At 44.0% G+C, this 22,187-nt stretch overlaps 1 protein-coding gene across 2 annotated transcripts in view; it reads left to right on the top strand.

Moving 5' to 3' along the window:
- The window catches only part of mdga2a (MAM domain containing glycosylphosphatidylinositol anchor 2a), a 918,070-nt gene that overhangs the window by 880,537 nt on the left and 15,346 nt on the right, over positions 1-22,187 (top strand). For both annotated transcript variants that reach the window (XM_078562337.1, XM_078562336.1), the window contains one exon: positions 3,748-3,887. In XM_078562337.1, the coding sequence (XP_078418463.1) occupies positions 3,748-3,887 (140 nt within the window). The remainder of the gene's footprint in view (positions 1-3,747; positions 3,888-22,187) is intronic.

The raw sequence follows: 22,187 nt of genomic DNA, 5'->3' as shown, positions 1-22,187 counted from the left end.
ATCCCTGTCTCTATTTATAAGTGCTGTAGGTAATGGCCTTTACCTGTATCTTAACAATATAATTAGCATATTGTTAACAGTGAGGATTGTTGCAGTTAGAGGTACCATTTTTCAGATGAGATGTTAAACCAAAGACCCATTTGCCTGCTTCGGGGATGTAAAAGACTCCACAACGCTATTTTGAAGAACAGCAGGGAAGTAATCCCAGGTTCCTGGCTGATATTTATCCCTCAAACAACATCACTGAACAAATTATCTGGTCTTTATCATGTTGCTGTTTGTAGGAGTTTGCTGTATGAAAATTGGCTGCAGCAGTTCTGGTATTACAACAGTCACTGCAATTCAAAAGAAGTACTTAATTGGCTGCAAAGTGCTTTGAAATGTCTGGTGCTCATGCAAAGCTCGATATGAATGCAAGCCTTTTTTTTATATATTCCCAATTTTCCAGTCCCCTGGCACTGCCCCTGTATTAAGAAAGATTATGACCAGTGCCTCCCATATTCCAATCTTACTTCCCTCAGTGTTCCCAGATGCATCTGATTCAGTCCTAATAAGGTGACTTATTAACTTTAATTTCAGTCTTCCTAGTACCTCCTCTGTACCAATTTTTAGCCCATCTAGTGTCTTACTGACCTTCTCTTTCACTATGACTTTGGCAACATCTTCTTTCTTGGTAAAGACAGATGCAAAGTAATCATTTAGTACCTCAGCCGTGCACTCTGCCTCCATGTGTAAATCCCATTTTTATTCAAACGCATATGGAAAACCTTTGGTTTCCCTTTAGTCTCTTTCTGCAGTCTCTTCTCATACTCTCTCTTTGCTTCTCTTATTTTTTTTACTTCCTTTCTGAACCCCTTATATTCAGCCTGGATCTTGCTTGTATGATTAAACTGACTTCTGTCATAGGCACCCGTTTCTTGCTTCATTTTACTTTCTATCTCTTCATTATTAAGGGAGCTCTGACTTTTGTCCTACCTTTCCCACTCCTATGGGAATGTACTCGATTGCACCTAAACTATCTCCTCTTTAAAGGAAGCCCATTGTTCTTTTACTGTTCTGCCTGCCAATCTTTGATTCCAATTGACATGGACCAGATTGATTCTCACCCCACTGAAATAGGCCCTCCCCCAATTAATTGTTTCTTTTTTTCTGGATTGCCTCTTGTCCTTTTCCATACCTGACCTGAACCTTATGATATTATGAACACAGTCCCCTAAGTGTTCCTCTATTGGCACTTGATCCACTTGGGCCATCACATTCCCCAGAACCAGATCTAACAATTCCTCCTTCCTGTTTGGACCAAAACATACTGGCGTAGAAGATTCTCTTGAACACACTTAAGAAACTCTTCCCCCTCTCTTCCCTTTACACTATTAATATATCCGTCTATATTAGGATAATTAAAGTCCTCCATCATAACTACTCTGAAGCTTTTGCACCCCTCTGTAATTCTCTTCCAAATTAGTTCCTCTATGTCTTTCCCACTAGCTGGTGGCCCATAGAATACACCCAGTGATGTAATGGTATCCCTATTGTTTCTTAACTCTAACCAAATAGATTCTGTCCTTGACTCGTCCAGAACATCCTCTTTTTCAAGCACTGTAATGTTCTTCCTCAACAATCCTTCTTTCTTTTCTTTCCTATCTTTGCTAAACACCTTGTATCCACCTTGTAAGAATATTTAGCACCAAGTCCTGCCCTATTTTGATCTTTACTGGTGACACATCAGTCTGTAAATTGGAGAGGCAGCTGATGTGTAGCCCATGTAGGAAATTATACAAAGGAAGTAACACATGTGCTTTTTGGCTAATTTGTTAACTTCTAAATCATTCAAGCAGAGCATGAAGCAGATCCATCATTTACTGGACCAGTCTATTCTTTTCAAGGTATTATATTTCTTTTCAAGTTGTTAACAATCCAACAAGAATCGCATGTGCTAGTAAATGACAAATATACCCTTTATTTTGCACTAGCAGATAAACACCTTGAACACCGCATAGGTTGGAAGACATAGGAAACACAGTATCATAGGAACAGTAGTAGGCCATCCAATCTCTCAAGCCTGTCCTGCCATTCGGTTAAATCACGACTGATCTGTACTTCAACTCCATTTACTCCAAAATTCCTTGATACGTTCACGTAACAAAAATCTTTCAATCTCAGTCTTGAAAATTTAAATTGACCCAGCATCCACAGCCTTATGGGAAATGAAATTGCAGATTTCTATGATCCATTGTATGAAAAAAATCTTTCCGATTTCACTTATAAATGAGGAATTTCAGACAAATACATTAACCTATCAAGTAAATTCATGAGAACGTAAGCTAAGTTAATGCCATCTGTCCTCATAATTTAACCATTTTAAACTCTGGTGACTCTGTGCTGTATCCCTTCCAAGGCCAATTTATCCCCCTTGAAGTGTGGTACTCAAAACTGAAACCAGCTGGTCCTAACCAAAGATTACCCCTTTTGTTAGACAGTTACTCTGACCCCCATGATAGATTCCAAACAATTGCCTTCAATTGATGTTAAATGGAATGTGTGCCTTTAAATACCTTGGGTGAAAATCATCATGTCCTGAAAATTTGTATGTCCTAAGACTCATTGGACAGAATTTTACGGCCCTGTTTCGGCGGGGGCGGGGCTGTAAAATGCGACGAGACATTCTAAACTTCATTGGCTTCGGCGGGAATGTAAAATCCCGCTGCCATAAAATTTCACCCATTGTTTTAAATATGACTTCCTTTAATTTCTTTTAAATCAAGTAAGCGCCACCGCTTGACTTACTTTTAGGGACCCTTGTGTTGTAATATGCCTTTAAGGGATAGCAGCATGCCATCACTAATAAGGAAGTGCATATTGTGATCCTGTCTCAGTTTCACTCTGGCCTGTGAGTAGAAAACAGTGGACACAGTTCTGCTGCTGATGTCCTTAAGTTTTCTATCCATGTATGCATGTTCTGATGTGCCTAGTTTAAATAAATGAACCCGCAACATGTCTACTCAATCGGTTATGAGTGATTAATGCTTTTATATCATTATAAAAACATGACACCTTGTACTGCTGGAGTTTTCTCCTCTATATTCACTGTGAAAATGGATACAGCATACTCATTGAACAAGTCTGTGACTTCCTTACTATCTGTAATAGTGTCACAAGCATTTATTTTTTAACTCCTGGATGTGTCATTGATGATTTCAAAATCTAATAAAGTTCCCAGATTGCTGGGAGTTGGCCCATGATTGACAATTGTCCCCTTGATCCTCAGTTTTGAATGTATGCCAAGTAAGAACTGCCACTGACAACTGAAGAGTTTCACTTTCTCCTTTTCATCAGCTGTCTTTTCTTTCTCTGTTGAATTGTAGTTAAATTTATCATAAGTTTGAATGGATGCAGTCATTCAACCTGTAGCAAGCTACTCTCTGAGTCTAAGTTTAGCTGAAATGAAACTGGATACGGTCAATGCTAATCTTGTACCAGTTCCAAAATTATTTGATGGTCGTGGAAGCAGTTCAAATGGCCTTTTTTCTCTGGGAAGCTGAAATCACTTATGTCTGTCTTTTCTTTCTCCAGCCATTACCAGGGTTCTGTTTCCTTTTAGTTATTCACATCTTTCTGCATTCGGGTTTTAGGAAAAATAACACAGGGTGTTCCACCAATCAGTGCTAAACTGCCCTTTAGAAAAGTCTTGAGGAGTTTCAAAGGCCAGCTCAACATTGAAATTATTTGTAATATTTTATATTCCAGGTACTTTGAATGTGTTCCTGCGATTCAAAGGATTCAAAGGATCGACAATAACTGAAAATCTCATCTGGACAATGTCCGGAAACCAAGGGGAGCAGTGGATGCATGCAAATATCAATATCAATCCAAGTGGAACTTTCCAGGTAGGAATGTTAAAGTAATATGTAGAGACATAGAGATATTTATACAATATTACAATATTATATACATATTAAATGCCTATTTCTTAAATAGCAGCCACTTCTTTTATTATGTAACAAAAGTGCTAAAAGAAAATTGCACTTTGTTGTATAAAAGATGTTTTGTAAAATGTTAGTCCTGAATTGCACTGTAGGCAACCAGCACGTGATGGGCTAATGTATTTGTCTGAAATTCCTCTCTCTGTTATTCTAGGCTTGTGGCTGGTATCACCTGTGAAATAACTGAGTTAATGCCTCTGCTAAAATGGCAGCAAGAGAATTTTCAGACTAACACGGTGGGATTGCTTTGAACAATTGGCCAGCTGCACAGTGGTGCCAGCAGGATGCCTAGTCCGTTTCAGGGTCTGACCTCATTACTATGCCCGTGGCAGTCTATGGGTTCCAAAGGAGTGTCCTGCCACAGGTTGCCAGCTCTAGGCTTTCACAATATTGTTGAGTCAGAGACCTAACTGGCTAGTGGAGATTGGTCCCTGGGAGGTGTTGTTGGGGTTGTGAAATGAAGCCTTTGGCAACAGGAGCCCATATTGTTTTTGTAGAGCCCAGAGGAGCACACCTCTCCATTAGTATAGCACTGCACCTGCTCTGCTTGGTGGTATCCCAAAATGATAATCAAGGTCCTTTGTGTATCAATGGCATATTTAAAGAGCCAACTATCTGCGGGAAATAAATGTCCTGGATACCTTTCAGGATAGTGCCGGCCAGATTTGGAGCAGGAACAGCACAGTTATTTTTTCCCCTCAACTTTCAGGATGCTATTATCTGGCAGCGCCAGGAACGATTTCCCCCATTATGTTTGAATGTTCATGTCCAATATCATTATTCAAAGACTGTCACATTTCTGTTTTATAAAATTATTCTATGATGGTATAGAGGTAGAGCGGAGTGTGATGCAATGTATGGCAGTAGAATGTTGTTGGGATTCTTTGGGGTAAAATGGCTGGGGTGGAAGAGACTGGAGGGCAGAACTTAGGTGGATCACTGCAACGTGCAAAGATTTTGGCATGAAGCCAAGATATGTCAGGTTTCTGCCCCACATGTGAGGGTGGGACAATTCATCCTACTGATCCACTCCAATGTTTGGTGTACCTCCAGAATTCCAGTCACCACACTCTTGTTCAGTCCAATGGAAATTATACCAGCTGACAGTCTCTGAGAATGTAAAGGGTGAAAAATAATTGGGCAGAATTTTCTGCCTATCGGGCGGGCGGGCCCGACCCAATCTCCAGCAGGTGGGGAGGGGATCCCCGCCGGAGGAGCGGGCACCGCCACCATTTTACGTGGGCGGACTGATTAAGGCCCGCCCCCCATGACGTCCGCCGGGAAGCGCTATGTTCTCCCTGTGCGGGGGAGGGGGGGGGTGGTGTGTGATTCCCCAAAAGCGAGAGTGCGCTCTTTCGCGCATGTGCACAAAACAGCGCACTTCTCCCTGAGGCTATGTGCTGCCTCAGGGAGATCGCTGAGAGCTTTATAAACTTTAAAAATAGAAAAAAAAAATCCTTAACATGTCCCCCTCATGTGACAATGTCACACGATGTGGGACATGTTAATAAATTTCACTCAAACTTTATTAAACTTTTAAAATCCCAACATGAAACCTCATCCCGCCGTTGGATGAGGTTTCATGTTTTTTTCAGAAGTCCGCGGGGCTCCTGCCCTGCCCGGCAACCTTAAGGTTGGACAGGCAGGTCCTTTAATTGCTTTAATGATCCTGTCAATGGCCTCAATTTTTTGCTGCGGGCCCACTTTCCTGAAGATTTAAATGGGATGGGATGACGTCGCGGGGAACCCCTGATGTCATCCCGCGTCATTTTGCGCATCGGCGAGCGGGCCCCGCCCCCTGCTCGCCAACGGCAAAATTCAGCCCATTGAATCCAAAGGCCAAAAATTACATTCTCATTTCACTCCATTTGATGCTTGTAGGGAAAAGAGAAGTTTGTCCTATTTAATTCCTTACCCAAAAAGGGCCTCTAGCTTGCTCCATTGGAGCTGCAAAGTGTCACTCTGAGAATTTCTGGAATTCTGTCCAGGCAGCTGCCCCAACGGACACAAGTCGCCCACTGGTGTTTAATAAAATGAGCCCTTTCCTGGGATTTGGCACAGAGTTAACAGCCTTACCAACTGACGACTGGAGGCCTCTCTCCACCGCATTGCTGGTGGTTGAGTTGGGGATCAGAAATCCCTGGCTCTGTTTCCCCATGTTGTGTCAGGTGGTGATAGACCATGTCACCCTAACCTGGAATCAGCTCAAGCCCCACAAAAAGATTCTCTAAAAAACATTGCATTTAAGTAGATGGTTTAATTCCATTGATGGAGTAAGGTTGAAAGGTGTTCCAGGATAAAATGTTTTCCACTGTAGTTCAGTTCTGTGATAGTAATGTCATCCTAACTTCACTCAGGCTTTGCACTGTCATTTCTTTCCTTAGAAGATTAGTTTCTTTTGTAAAAGGTGGTTTTCATTCTCGAGAGAAGCCCAGGTCCTTTAGAGCCCAGGCTACTAAATTAAACAATTATGTGCTTTAGACATACAGTCCACTGGGTTTTGACTAAATCTGCTAGAACAAAATTTAGCGGTGACCTGTGGCATCACTTTCCCCACGCTCGTCCATGATATTGTACTAGTTTCAGACCCAAGGCACTCAATTAATAAAAGATTCCGCACAATGCTTTTTGGGAGTCATTCGAAAGCACGTTAGTTCTATGTAGTTCTTTCAGGGATGAAACCATAAACAATGCTTACCACTGAACTGTTCACAGCACAACAGAAAACAACCAAACTTTAATCATTTGAGAGAAGGTTGTTGTTCTTTTCTGATGCTATATTTCAGGAATTTACCTTGGGTACCAATCACTCATTGACACAGGTTAAAATAGTCCTTCTGGCTGCACTGTTAGCACGGTGGATAAATGTACTTGTGATCTGATACTAAGATATTATTCTGTTTTGTGTTGATATGCTGCTCTCAGCTAGAATACCAGTAAAGGTTTCTACACTTATTCTCAGTGTCATAGGCTAGAGATATGGAAGAAAACTAATCATTGATGATGCTCCAGATCACTCTGCAGGGAAAGTATGTTTTATTGACAGCTACCGAGGACATGATTAGGCTCAAGTCTGCTGCATCCCTTGAGCAACAGCCTACTGGCATTCCCTGTCAATAAAGAATTCTATAAAGAATGACCACTTGGATTGCCAGAGAGTTGGCACAACCATGAATAAGCATGCACCACTTCATCAAAGGTAGAATAAAATACTTAAATAATCTTGCTAGTGATAATACCGCACAAAATATACCAAAAGTCAGGCAAGGGACGATTGCCTCAGTGCCCTGACATTCATGGCAACAAAACCGAATACTGAGCCAGTGCTGGCCCTTCTAGGCTGCTAAGAATAGTGAATACATCTATCCAAAGCACCCACCATCAGGAAAAACATTTAACTATCGGGTTTCAAGAATTTATCACCATCCCGATTATAGACTTCTTCACTACACGCAGAATAGATCTGTCCCACTGCCTCCTGCCCCATTGTAGGCCCATCCCCCACCACATGCCCCATCGCATCGCAGGCCCATCCCCCACCACATGCCCCATCGCATTGCAGGCCCATCCCCTGCCACATGCCCCATCGCATCGCAGGCCCATCCCCCGCCACATGCCCCATCGCATCGCAGGCCCATCCCCCGCCACATGCCCCATCGCATTGCAGGCCCATCCCCTGCCACATGCCCCATCGCATCGCAGGCCCATCCCCCACCACATGCCCCATCGCATCGCAGGCCCATCCCCCACCACATGCCCCATCGCATCGCAGGCCCATCCCCCACCACATGCCCCATCACATCGCAGGCCCATCCCCTGCCACATGCCCCATCGCATCGCAGGCCCATCCCCCACCACATGCCCCATCACATCGCAGGCCCATCCCCCGCCACATGCCCCATCACATCGCAGGCCCATCCCCTGCCACATGCCCCATCGCATCGCAGGCCCATCCCCCGCCACATGCCCCATCGCATCGCAGGCCCATCCCCCACCACATGCCCCATCGCATCGCAGGCCCATCCCCCACCACATGCCCCATCACATCGCAGGCCCATCCCCTGCCACATGCCCCATCGCATCGCAGGCCCATCCCCCACCACATGCCCCATCGCATCGCAGGCCCATCCCCTGCCACATGCCCCATCGCATCGCAGGCCCATCCCCCACCACATGCCCCATCACATCGCAGGCCCATCCCCCGCCACATGCCCCATCGCATCCATTTAAGTATTGAGGAAGGCGGGCGGACAGCGAAATCAGCTGTCCGCCCGTCGACCTGTCAATGGCCATTTAAGGCCATTGACAGGATAATTAAGCTTGTTAAATGCCCTGCTCGTCTGACCTTAAGGCTGGCGGGCAGGCCAGGAGCCCCATCGGGTTTCTGATAATACATGAAACCTCATCCACTGGCGGGATGAGGTTTCATGTCCGTTTTTAAAAACTTCAATAAAGTTTATGCGCTTCTTATTAACATGTCCCATCTCGTGTGACATTGTCACATGAGGGGGACATGTTAATAATTTTAATATTTTTCTATTTTTAAAGATTTTTATACTGTCAGTAAAATCTCTGAGACAGCACTTTGCCTCAGGGAGCAGTGCGTTCTTTCATGCGCATGCATGAAAGAGCGCACTTTGACAGATGGGGAAATCCTCCACCCCCGGCACAGGAAGCATAGCACTTCCTGTCGGGCAGGCCGCTGGACGGGCCTTAATTGGCCCGCCCACTCAAAATGGCGGCGGGCCCTGATTCGACGACGGAGTTCGGCTGCCCGCCCGCCACTGAGCCGGTGGGGCCTGCCCGCCCATAAAGGTAAAAATTCTGGCCATAGTCTAGGCTGCCACCTCAATGGAATACTGGAGGAATGCGGCATTGTTGGATGTGCCACCTTTCAGAAGAAATATTAAACCAAAACCCTGCCTACACACTGAGCTTGATGTAAAAGGTACTTATTTGAAGAAGAGCAGGGAGTTTCTGTCAGTGCCATGGCAAACATTGAGCCCTCAACCAAAACCACCCAAAAACAATTATCAAGTCATTTTGTTGCTGTGTGTGCAAACTTGCTATGTGCAAATTGGATGCCACAGTTCCCTACATTATCACAGTTAGTACATTTTAAAAGCAATTTATTGGCAGTGAAGTGCTTTGGGATGCCCTGAGGTTGTGAAAGCTGCTATATAAATGCAAGTCCTTCCCTTTCTTTTGTATTATTTTGCAAAACAATTATGAACTCCCATATCGATGGTTTTGAAATTATGCCACACATTCTGATGGATAGGTATTTAAAATGTAATGAACCCACTACATAACTTATTTCATTCTCAATATGTCAGAGGAAGATGGATGATATTTGCTGCCTTCATAACATAGCAATGCCATCTGAGGCCTCCCTGGCTTTGTTGTGGCAGTGCTGTAAATAAATCTAGTGGGTCACTGAAGGAGGTTTGCAGCTAGAAACTTAAAGGTTGTGATCATAATGCTTCACAATTGTGTATGCATGAGCTTGTGGAGTCATAACAACAGCTTGACTTGAATAGTGCCTTTGACATGAGCTATTTAAAATGTGCTTTTGAATTAACACTTTCAGTGAAAGGGTTACACTTTTGGGATGCGAAGGCTGGCAGGTATGTATTGCATTTATGATTGGGTGTCTGAAATCAGCTTCCTGGAGACAATGAGGGATAATTTGATATTCTATCAACTAAGCTCTCTAATTCCTACTGCAGCAATAACATTCACCTGAACTCAGTCAGAGATATTGCCAAATTTGGCTGGAATACACCACTCTGGTGTGGGAGGTTGTCAGTTTTTGACTAAAAGCTGACATTGGAGAGAGAGGGATTCTGAAAAAAAAAGATGCAAACATCAAAACCCAGTGTAGCTTTTAGAAACCCCAAGCAATCAGCCAGTGAAGTGATGCAGAAAGGTTGAAAGGATAGGAGAATCCAAGGAAAGGAGTACTGCCCTGGTCATAGGGCAGAGTGCAGAGAGTTTATTCTTTTTAAATGAAGTGTCTGGAGGCAGTTAGCATTACTTGTTCTTTATTTTGTATTATTGCACAATATAAATTGTTGCAATTTATCTAAGCAACCTTGGTGTGCTCTATCTTACTGTAGATTATGCAACTTATGATTTGAAACGAATTCTGTCTCATCTCTGTTGCGTTTTATACCTTTAGAGGGATCGAATGTAAAGAGGCAATCCAGATCGCAAGGGGTTTTTGCATTCTGGGATCCCACTACCTTACAAATAAATACAGGGTGGCGTGAGTTAGTTCCTATTAATATAAGGCATTCAGTCTCACAGGAATGACTGATGCCATTGAACATTGATGGCGTCCATAGCAAACCCAAATTTGTAATAATGGGATTCAGTATGGGCATCAGAGCTCTGGATTACTTGCAGCGTGTGTAGGGCGAAGCTTGGAAGATCAACAAGGAAAGCATTGGTGAAGGTTGAGAGTTTCAGCAACAGAGTGAAGTAGGGTTGGAGGAAGCAGATGCTGTAGACATGGAAATGGTGGTACAGTTGATGGACTGGATGCTTGACAGGACACTATGGCTATATGGTTAAAACAAAAAACTACTGTGGATGCTGGAAATCCAAAACAAAAACAAAATTACCGGGAAAAATTCAGCAGGTCTGGCAGCATCGGCGGAGAAGAAAAGAGTTGACGTTTCGAGTCCTCACTGTTGAAGGGTCGTGAGGACTCGAAACGTCAACTCTTTTCTTCTCTGCCATGGCTATATGGTGCCTGGTTGACGCTGAATGAAAAAGTGCTTGTTTGTAGAGTAAATGATCCATCTGTGGAGTCGTATTTTACTTACATATATTATTGTTCAGCCATAATGTGAGCTTGAGGCAGAACTTAACTTGCTGAAACTGGCTAAAATGAAGGTCTGTGGTTTATAAATTGTCACGTGAATCTGACACCAAAAGCTAAAAAAAATTTGAAAGAAATTTTTATGCCTTACATAGCAAACTGACCACGGCAGAGGATGAAGGGAGATTTAGAAATCCAAAGATAAAAGTTGAGGCAATAGAAAAGTATATCAAATAGGGTAAAAACAAGTTGAATGAAATAGGAAAGGACAAAGTTTAATGGTAATAGTGCATCAGAGAGTAAGGTCCTTGCAGGGAATAGTCGTAAACAAAAATTAAGTCACTTTATCTGAATGAGCATAGCATCCACAATAGCTTAGACTAATGACGAAAATAGGGAAAATGGTTTAGATATAATCACTTTTACAGTTATATGGTTACAAGGTAACCAAGGGTGTGAAATAAATATTCTAGGGCACACAAAATTTTGCAAAGACAGGCAGAATTGAAAGGTAGGAAGGGTGGATCTGTTAATAAAAGGTGATATTAAGAACATTGGAGAGGAAGGATCATGGCTCAGAAAATCAGGAAGTAGTATCAGTAGGGGTGGAGATTAGGAATAGCAAAGGACCAGAAAACACTGGTGGAAATTGTTTATAGGCCCCCTAGCAGTAGTTATACCATTGGCCACAGCTTTCAACATGAGATTATTGGAGCTTGTAACAAAGGCAATGTAATAGTTGTGGGGGACTTTAACCTTCATACAGACTGGATCAATCAAATTGGAGAGGTGATTCAGAAGATGAGCTTGTAGATAATTGCTTTTCTGATGTTTTCCTGGAGCAATATGTTGTGGAATCAACTAGGGATAAAGATACTTTAGATCTAGAATTGTGCAATGAAGCAGGGATAATTAGTCATCTCAACACCTTAGCCATAGTCCCACAGGACCATAGACATCTCTCTCCATTAGAGAGAGACAATTTTGACAACAAGTAGCTTGAGGGACACCAATCTGCAAGCTTGGGCAAGGTCAGGAGGCAGGGCCTCCATGAAATGCCACAGCCGGTACAGTCATTGAACCCACACTGTTGGCGTCATTCTGCATCACACTCAAGCCAACTGATCTAACAGACCCCCGTCGTTAATTAGTAATGTCATAGTAAACGATCCGCTGGGAATAGTGATCATAATACCATTGAATTCCATGTTAAGGGTGAAAATGACCTACTCCAAGCAGAAACAAGAATCTTGAACTTAGGTATGAGGGAAAAATTGACAAAGTTTGACTGGGTAAATAGACACTGGGAAATGTTTAAAGAAACACTTCAAAATGTTAACTTTAGTTACTCTCTCCATTTTTTATATATTTATAAAAGCTCTTACAATCTACTTTTATATTTCTGACTAGTTTATTCTCAAATTCTAATTTTTCCCTTTTTATCAATTTTTTGGTGGCCCTTTCCTAAAACAGTCCCAATCCTCAGATTTGCTACTGTGCTTTGCAACATTATGTCGCACTTCTTTTAATCTAATACTGTCCTTCCTGAATGAGCCATGGATGAGTCTTTCTTGCTGAGTTTTTGCTTTTCAATAGAATGTATTTTTGTTGAACATTTTGAATTGTTTCTTTAAATGTTTCCTACTGTTCATTGACCACCATGTCTTTTAGTCTATTTATCCAATTAACCTTGGCCATTTCTCCCCTCATGCCCTCGTAATTTACTTTGTTTAAGTTTAAGATTCTTGTTTGTGATTGGAGTGTGTCACTTATAAACTTAACATGGAATTCAATGTTATTATGATCACTAGTCTCAGTGGATCTTTTACAATTATCGTATTAATTAGCACTGCCTCATTGTACAATACTAGATCTAGGATAGCTTTTTACTCCTAGTTGGTTCCACAATGTTCAAACTCATCATCTAGGCCACCCTTTCCATTTTGATTGCCCCAGTCTATAAGAAGGTTAAAGTCCCCCACAATTATTGCATGGCCTTTGTTACAAGCTCCAATAATTTCATGTTCAATGCTCTGCCCTAGGATATAACGATGGTTTGGGGGCCTATAAACTACTCTCACCAACATTTTCTGACTCTTGCTATTCCTAATTTCTACCCAAACTGATTCTACGTCCTGACCTTCTGAGGTCAGGTTCTTTCTCACTCAAGTCCTTATGACATCCTTTGCTATCAGGGCTACCCCTCTTCCTTTTCATTCTGCCTATCTTTCCAAAACATTGTGTACCCTGGAAAATTTATTTCCCAACCTTGATCGCCTTGCAACCAAGCCTCTGTAATGGTGATTAAATTAAACCATTTACCTCTATTTGTGCCTCTAGTTCATTATCCTATTGCAGATGCTTCATGCGTTCAGATAAGGAACCAGTAATTTCATTTTTTAATTACTATTGCCTGCATTGACCATATTCGCTGGTGCACAATTAATGTTAAACTCTCTGTCCCCACTCTGCTTGTCTTTATCCACATCGCAGAACTTTTCCCTTTGGATTTCTAAATCTCTCTTCACCTGAACCCTCCCCCGCAACTCAGTTAGTTTAAAGCCCTGTCCCCAGCCCTAGTTATGCAACTGGCCAGAAACACTGGTCCTCCAGCCCAGTTTAATTGGAGTCCATCACAATGGAAAAGCTCCCGCTCTCTTGAGTACCGATGCCAGAATGAATCTTATGAATTGAAACCCTTTTTTCCTACACTAGTCTTTGAGCCACTTGTTTAATTCTCTAATCTGCTTCACCCTATGCTAATGGCGCATGGCTCCAGTTACAATCCGGAGATATTCTACGTTTTAATTTGGACCCTAACTTCTCAAACTCTCTTAGCAGAACATCATTTGTGTTTCTACCTATGTCATTCCTTCCCACTTGGACCACAACAACTGGATCCTCCCCTTCCCAGTCCAAGCTTCTCTCCAGCTGCGAGAAGATGTGCTTAATCTGGCATTGGGCAGACAGCACAATTTTTGGATCCGCCAGTTGCAGCTGCAGAGAATGATATGACCTCAGGGTGGTGGTTGTGGAGGAGGAGAATTGAGGGGAGGTCAGCAGCAAGGACATGGGGGTGGTTCTCAGCTTGGTCTCTTCCCAGTGCTGCATCCCTCAATCTGGCACCGAGTGCGTTTGAACGAGCGACTACACACCCACCCCTGGACCAGGGAGCTCACAAGCAACCCCATATGGGTTTGCTTGTCATGCTTCCCATATGCACTGAGCAAACACCAGCAATGGCAGGATGAGGCCCTTAAGTGGGCAATTAGTACCCCAGGGCCTCACTAATGCCCACTTAAGGGCCTTAATTGACTGTGGTGCTGGAAGGACATCCTGCCTTTCCACCACAGTCTTAATTGGGGTGTCGACGGGAAGGTGCCAGCCTACCCACCCTCCATTGATGAAATGCCTTGATTAAATTATTAAACCCTTGATTAAATGCCCCACTCACCAAACTCACCACAGGGTGGGCATTAAATACTGCCCAAAGAGGCTGCAAAGAGATATAGGCAGGTTAAGTCATTGGGCAACAAGGTCAGATGGAGTATGATGTGGGGAAGTGTGAGGTTATTCACTTTGGTCGTGAGAACAGAAAAGCAGAATATTTTTGAAAGGCCTGAAACTTGTAAATATTGATGTTCAGCAAGACTTGGATGCGCTTGTACAAGGAATACAAACAACATGAAAATACAGCAAGCAAATGGTATGTTGGGCTTTATTGCAAGGGGATTGGAGTATAAGAATAAAGAAGTCTTGCTACAATTGTATGGGGTTTTGGTGAGACCATACTTGGAATACTGAGTGCAGTTTGGTTTTCATATTTAAGAAATGATATACTTGCATTGGAGGCATTACAGAAACGGTTCACTAGATTGGTCCCTGGGGTGAGAGGATTGCCCTATGGTGAGAGGCTGAGTAAATTGGGTCTATATTCTCTAGAGTTTAGAAGAATGAGATGTGATCTCATCAAAATATTCAAGATTCTGAAGGGGCTTGACAGGGTAGATACTGAAACGTTTTTCCACCTAACTGGGGAATCCAGGACAAGGGAGGGCAGTTTGAAGTTAAGAGGCCAATCCTTTAGGATGGAGATGAGATGTGGCTGCAGGATGACATAGATTGGGACCTGAATATTGGAGGGTTTGTGACATTTAGGAAGGACAGGAAGTGAGGAAATGGTGGAGGGTGGCCCTGTTAATTAAAGGTGGTATTAGCACAATAGACAGGGATGACCTAGGTTCAGGAAACCAGGATATAGAAGCGGTTTGAGTAGAGATGAGAAATGATAAAGGTACTTTTGGGAGTGGTGTACAGGCCACCTAACAGTAACCACAGGGTAGGACAGGGTATCAAAGAAGTAATAATGGGATCTTGTCAGAAGGGTACAGCGATTATCATGGGGTATTTTAATCTAGATGTAGACTGGAAAAATCAGATGGGCGAATGTAGACTAGATGAGGAATTCATACAATGTTTTTTGGATAGCTTCTTGGAACAGCATGTTCTGGCACCAACCCGAGAGCAGGCCATATTCCTGGTATTGACCAATGAGATAGGATTAATTAATGACCTCATAGTGAAGGTGCCCCTAGGCAGCAGTAATCATAATATGATTTAATTTTACATTCAGTTTGAGGGAGAGAGGAGTGGTTCTGGGACTAATATTTTTAACTTAAATAAGGGCAATAATAGTGAAAGTGAGCTGGCAATTGAGGTTAAAGAATAGGTCAATTGAGATGCAGTGGCAGACATTTAAGGGGTTATTTCAGAATACACAGAATAGATATATTCCAACAAGAAAGAAAAATTCCAAGGGGAGAATGCACCATCCGTGGTTAACTAAAAAAGTTAAAGATAGTATCAAAATTAAAGAAAAAGCATACAATTGCACAAAGATGGGTGGCAGGTCAGAAGATTGGACAGAATATAAAAAACAGCAAAGAATGACTAAAAGATTAATAAGAAGGGAAAAATTAGAGTATGAGAGAAAGTTAGCTAGAAATATAAAGACAGATAGTAAGAGTTTATGCAGATATTTTAAAAAGAAAAAAGTTAACAAAGTGAGTATTGGTCCAGGGAAGTGGTACTTAGCAAACTGTTGGAACTGCAGGTTGACAAGTCCCAGGGTCCTGATGGATTTCATCTTAGGGTCTTAAAATAAGTGGATAGTGAGATAGTTGATGCATTGGTTTTAATTTTCCAAAATTCCCTAGATTCGGGGAAGGTTCCATTAGGTTGGAAAATAGCAAATGTAATCCTTTATTCAAAAAGGGGGGAGACAGAAAGCAGGAAACTATAGGCCAGTTAGCTTAACATCTGTCATAGGGAAAATGTTAGAAGCTATTATTAAGGACGTTATAACAGGGCACTTAGATAAATTCAAGGTAATCAGGCAGAGTGAACATGAATTGTGAAAGAGAAACCATGTTCAACCAATTTATTGGAATTCTTTGAAGAAGTAACAAGTGCTGTGGATAAAGGGGAACCAGTGGATGTACTGTACTTAAATTTTCAGAAGGCATTTGAAAAGGTGCCACGTCAAAGGTTATTGCGGAAAATTAGAGCTCATAGTGTAGGGGGTATCATATTGGCATCAATAGAAGATTGGCCAGCTAACAGGAAACAGAAAGTAGGCATAAATGGGTCATTTTTTTGGTTGGCAAGATGTAACAAGTGGTGTGCCATAGGGATCAGTGTTGGGGCCTCAATTCTTTACAATTTATGTCAATGATTTGGATGAAGGAACCAATTTTGCCGATGACACAAAGATAACTGGAAAGTAAGTTGTGAAGAGGAGGCTACAAAAGGATCAGAAGAAGAGTCATACGGACTCAAAACGTTAACTCTGTTTCTCTCTCCACAGACGCTGCTTCACCTGCTGAGTTTTTCCAGCATTTTCTGTTTTTGTTACAAAAGGATATAGATAGGTTAGGTGAGTGGGCAAAGATCTGGCAAATGGTGTATAATGTGGGAAAATGTGAGGTTGTCCATTTTGGTAGGAAGAATAAAAAAGAAGCATATTATCTAAATGGTTAGAGATTGTAGAGCTCTGAGATGCAGAGGGATCTGGGTGTCCTAGTGTATGAATTGCAAAAGGTTGGTATGCAGGTACAGCAAGTAAGTGGCAACATTAATAGAATGTTATTGTTTATTGCAAGGGGAATTGAATGCAAAAGTAGAGAGATTATGCTTCAGTTATACAGGGCATTGGTGAGACCACATCTGGAATACTATGTGCCAATACAGTATTGGTCTCCTTATTTAAGGAAGAATGTAAATGCATTGGAAGCAATTCAGCAAGGTTTACTGGACTAATACCTGGAATGGATGGGTTGTCTTATGAGGAAAGGCTGGATAGGCTAGGCTTGCATTGATTAGAGTTTAAAACAGTAAGAGGCGACTTGATTGAAACATATAAGGGAACAAGTCCTGAGGGGACTTCACAGGGTGGATGAGGAGAGGATATTTCCTCTTGTGGGAGAATCTAGAACTAGGGGTTACTGCTTAAAAATAAAGGGTGGGCCATTTAACACAGGATGAGGAGAATTTTTTTTCTCACAGAGGGCTGTGAGTCTTTGGAACTCTCTTCCTCAAAAGGTGGTGGAAGCAGAGACTTTGAATATTTTTAAGGCAGATGTAGATAGATTCTTGATAAGCAAAGGGGTGAAAGGTTATTGGAGATAGGCAGGAATGTGGAGTGGAGGTTAAAATCAGATCAGCCATGACCTTATTGAATGATGGAGCAGGCTCAAAGGGCAGAGTGGCGGACTCCTGCTCCTAATTCATATGTTCGTATGTATGTAAATTTCTTCACTCAAAGGGTTGTGAATCTTTGGAATTGTCTACTCCATAGGGTGTGGGCACACAACCATTGAATATATTTAGGGCTGTGATAGACAGAGTTTTCATCTCTCAGGGAATTGCGGGATATGGGGAATGGGCAGCAAAGTGAAGTTGAAACCCAAGCTCAGCCATGACCATACTGAATGGCGGAAAGGGCTTGACAGGCTGGATGGCCTTCTCCTGATTCTATTTCTTATGTTTTTATGTACTTTACCAAAGTAGATAATGCAATGTTAATATTGAATAATTTAACACATTCCAATTAATGTAAAATAATGATTTGTTTATGTGGGTAATTAGATTCTTAGTAGTTTTTTTTTGTATTAAAAATTGATCTTTACGAGATCAATTCAACATTGAAGGGTCCCTGACCCTTCCACACACAGATCTCAGATGCTGTTTGAGGAGGGGGTGGGGGTTGGGAGGTGGGGTTAGGTGTTGAGGGCACTAGCAAGCATTGCTAATGACATGCCCCTGTCAGCCTCTTCCTTCAATCTGCATGGGCACATGGCTCTGGAGGGTGCTGCCCCAGGACCCTTGTGGACAACCTGCAGTGAATCAATCACATGACACACAAAGTGGGTTAATTGTAAGAGTGAGAAAAATACATGAAACTCAATTGCTCTCGACCCCATCTTCTCTGTTTGGGCAGGAAAAGTTAAGGCACAGCAGGAGAGACAGAGAGAAGATGGGAGGGGGCTGGCCTGACCGCAAGAGCCTTACTGAGTTTGAGGACCAGGCAGCCCGGCTGGTGGGGAGGAACCGGACCGAGCGTGTGCAGGTGGAGAGGTCGGTGGGTGGTCTTCATCCAGGGAGGGTCTATGCATAATGTAGTCACATAGAAACCTAAGGATCATGCATTCCTCCATGTTGGAGGCAGCTCAAGCAGTCACTCTCTCCTCTCTCACTTACAGGTGCCAGCAGGAAGAGGGGAAGGTCAGAAGAAGAAGCCCAGTCCAGCAGGTCCTCCAGCCCACAGAAGGCCGAGGACATTGGGGAGGAGGAAGAAAGTACACATATAGAGCCGTCACAGCAGTCACTGCACCCTCCACCAGCCCAGAGACACATACCTCGATGGATACTAGATCTAGTTCAGACAGGGTCTCATATTACAGTGGTCACCGCATGGACATTTGTTCCCAGCAGGAGGAGGCAGAGTCGGCCAAGCTCACTGGCACTCGCAGGACTGCTGGGGAAGAAGCATCTGCGACGTCCAAGTCAGATGACGAGCCCCTGGGATCGGCCCTGCCCGAGATGGGGCTGCTGCAAGAGGCAGGTGTCGGAGGCCCTAAACAGTGTGGCATGTGAGGCAGAGGAGTCTGTCTGCCTGCTGGCTGATTAAGTGGTGCCAACATGCATGTGCATTGAGGTCTCCATGGGGAGGGTAGTGGACACCGTGGAAAACCTGGTCCTGCAGAATGCCCGGTTTCTGTCAGAGATCCACGCAGACTTGCATTCCATCGCTGTAGCCATGGGTGAGATCTTGCTGTGGCTACGAGAGTGGTAGGGGGAACACCTTGACCTCCATCCAGGTGCCCCTGCTCCTCAAGAAGTCAGGCAGGGTCCCTCTGGCACCCAAGGAGAGGAGGAGTGGCTGTTGCACACCCCTGAGGCCTCCACTCAGGACTGTCTGAGGTTGTCTGGCCCTTCCGAATCCCCATTAGCTGTGACCTTTCCAGCTTCATCCTCTGTGACCGCAGAAAGAGCAGCTGCCCCACAGCAGGACAGCCAAAGTAAGCTGGCACCCTCCAGGCCTCGGGCCTCCAGAGGTTGGCTGCGAAGGTCATCCAAGGCAACAGGGCCGAGTGGTCAGCAGGCTGCCTCCACCCCTGCTGCGGATGTCGAGGGAACACAAGATTAAGAAGTTAAGATTTCACATGTGGTTGCACAGGTGCATTATGATTGTTAATGTTCTTACACATTTGTAAATTGAGTACACTTGCACTTTAATGAGGTCTGATATGGCTTATTTGCAATTCATAGTCCTTAAGTCTACACCCACCCCCCCTGACCCCTGCTACCAACCTGTACCTCCCTGGGGACACCCCAGGCTGGGTCTATGTCCCCTGTAATCATGCATGCACAGAGAGGCAGAGGCCGGCCAGGGCCCTTGCGAGCCATGTGCAAGAATTCTCCCATGCACGCTGAGCCTTTGCCTTGTACACGCTCACCTATTCCAATGCCCTGGCATTATAAATACTAGGTGCTGGGGTTCCCCTTCAGTTGTCCAGTTGAGATGACCTGCATCTCCTCCCAGTGCCAATGAGCCAACTCCCATCCATATGGCTCTGGATAATTGCAAGTGGCCAAGATTCGTGTTACAGTCAACATATAGTGCAACACTTATACTCTTCCCCTGTGACCCACATCCTTCCCTCCCCATAACAATTGACACCCCCAGGTATAACATTTGACTTTCCCATAGTTATTCTTCAACCCATCCCTATCACCCTCCATCCTGTGCAGCTGAATGTCCACTGCTGACCCCCAGAATCTGCTTTTACTTCCATAAACCTCCAACAACCCTCAGTGCCCCTTCACCCATCATTGCTGAACCCTCACCATCCGACCCTACTGGCTACCACTGCCTCTTTAACCCTCACCATCCCTTCCTACCAACAATTCCCTCAGTTTGCCCCAGAACTCACCGGTTGACAACATGGACTCCTCCTTCTGAACCCCTTTCTCCTCTTGTCCCCATGCCCGTTCATACCTACACACACCTCATGCCCATTCACACTTGCACACCCCTCACCTGCCTGTTCACATCTGCACACACCCCCATGCCCATTCACACTTGCACACACCCCCAATGCCTGTTCATACCTACACACACCTCCCCATGCCCATTCACACTTGCACACCCCTCACCTGCCTGTTCATATCTGCACAAACCCCCATGCCCGTTCACACCTGCACACCCCTCACCTGCCAGTTCACACCTGCACACACTCACCGATGCCTGTTCACACCTGCACATATCCCCAATGCCCATTCACACCCGCACAAACATCCCCCACCGCACACCCCACTCCACCACCCACCCTCCACCAAGGGCCTTCCCATCCTCCTGCTCCATACCACCTCACCCATTCCCATCCCTCCCTTTTATGCTTCCAAACCTGCCCCACCTCTTCAGTCTTCTGATCCCTGTCTAATCCACACCCCCAGCACGGACCATTGCTGCCCAACAGTATCTCATGCAGCCATCCACCTGCAGCGAGAAGATCCACCTCCTGGAAGCTCCTGCAGTGAGAGGATCTAGTGGTAGATGCTCCATCTACCCATTGCTGCACGTGGTGGGTCCATGGTTGCTGGAGGCCTCCATCTTCCGATCTCTGCAAACTGACCCAGGCCTTCTTCCATGTCATGACAGACGTGTTCCGGACCAGTGAGATATCCATTAATGTGATGCAAAATGCCTTCATGCCGGCCTCTGTTGGGAATGGCGACCCACCATGGCGGGCAGGAGTGCACATTCCCGACATCATGAAACTGATTTTCCAGCTCCTGCCGCATTGTCACCATCCCCGCCCCCGCCCCCACCTGCCTTTAAACTCACCGCTCTTGGGACTGGAAAATTCTAGCCATTGTATTTTGCACATTTATCCGGGGAGTTTCCAATTGCAAGGATGTGGCAAAGTTGGGCACTGCACTGTACCTGTGACAGCTGTGCCATCATTTACAGCAACAATACCTTTCTTCCTCAGCATTTACCATGGCCTTTCGACACACTGACTAACCCAGAACTAAAAAAACAGTGCAAACTGGGAAATAAAAGTACTGGTCCGAACTGTTCTTTTTCATTCGGGATATATTCTTTTCTATGGCTATATTTCAGAATTCTATTCTATTAGTATGGCTCTCCTGCCCCTCACCCATGGCTATCACAATCTTGCTGCTCTGCTATTACCTGCCTGCTGGCCTCAGCTCAGAGTTCACAAATTCAGGCCTATAAGAAGAAATATAGTCAGTGATAGAGATTATTTTTTAAAAAACACACAGAAATAATGAAGTTGTTTTTTGACAGATTTGTAAGGGTGGCCTCCAGACAACCAATGCTCAGGATTATGGCCCTCAACCAACCAATTAAGTTGTGATTTAACATGGCAGCACACTGGAGTTTTTATTTCCAACAAAATATGCAGATCGAGGGTTCAAACACCTACTGCAGAACTTGAACACCTGGATCTATGTTGACGCTTCAGTGTAGTGCTTAGAGAATTCCGCACAGTTGGAAACTCTACCTTTCAGGTGGGGCATGAAACCAAGGTACTGTCTGCCTGTTCAGGTAGACACAAACAATCAAAGAAGCCGGGAACGATTCCTGGAGAACAATCACCACCAAAAAACACATTAACTGGTCATTCATCTCACTGCTGTTTGTGAGGCCTTACTTTGTGCAAACTGGTTGCTGCATTTGCTCACAAAATGGCAGTAACTAAAATTCAGAAGTAATTCATTGGGTGTGAGGCACTTTGCGGCATCTTGAGGAAGTGAAAGACACTATATAAATGTAGTTCTTTCATCTC

Source organism: Cetorhinus maximus, chromosome 18 (genome assembly GCF_964194155.1).
Source record: "Cetorhinus maximus chromosome 18, sCetMax3.hap1.1, whole genome shotgun sequence".
NCBI lineage: Eukaryota > Metazoa > Chordata > Chondrichthyes > Lamniformes > Cetorhinidae > Cetorhinus > Cetorhinus maximus.
This window is presented reverse-complemented; position numbering and strand designations above follow the sequence as displayed.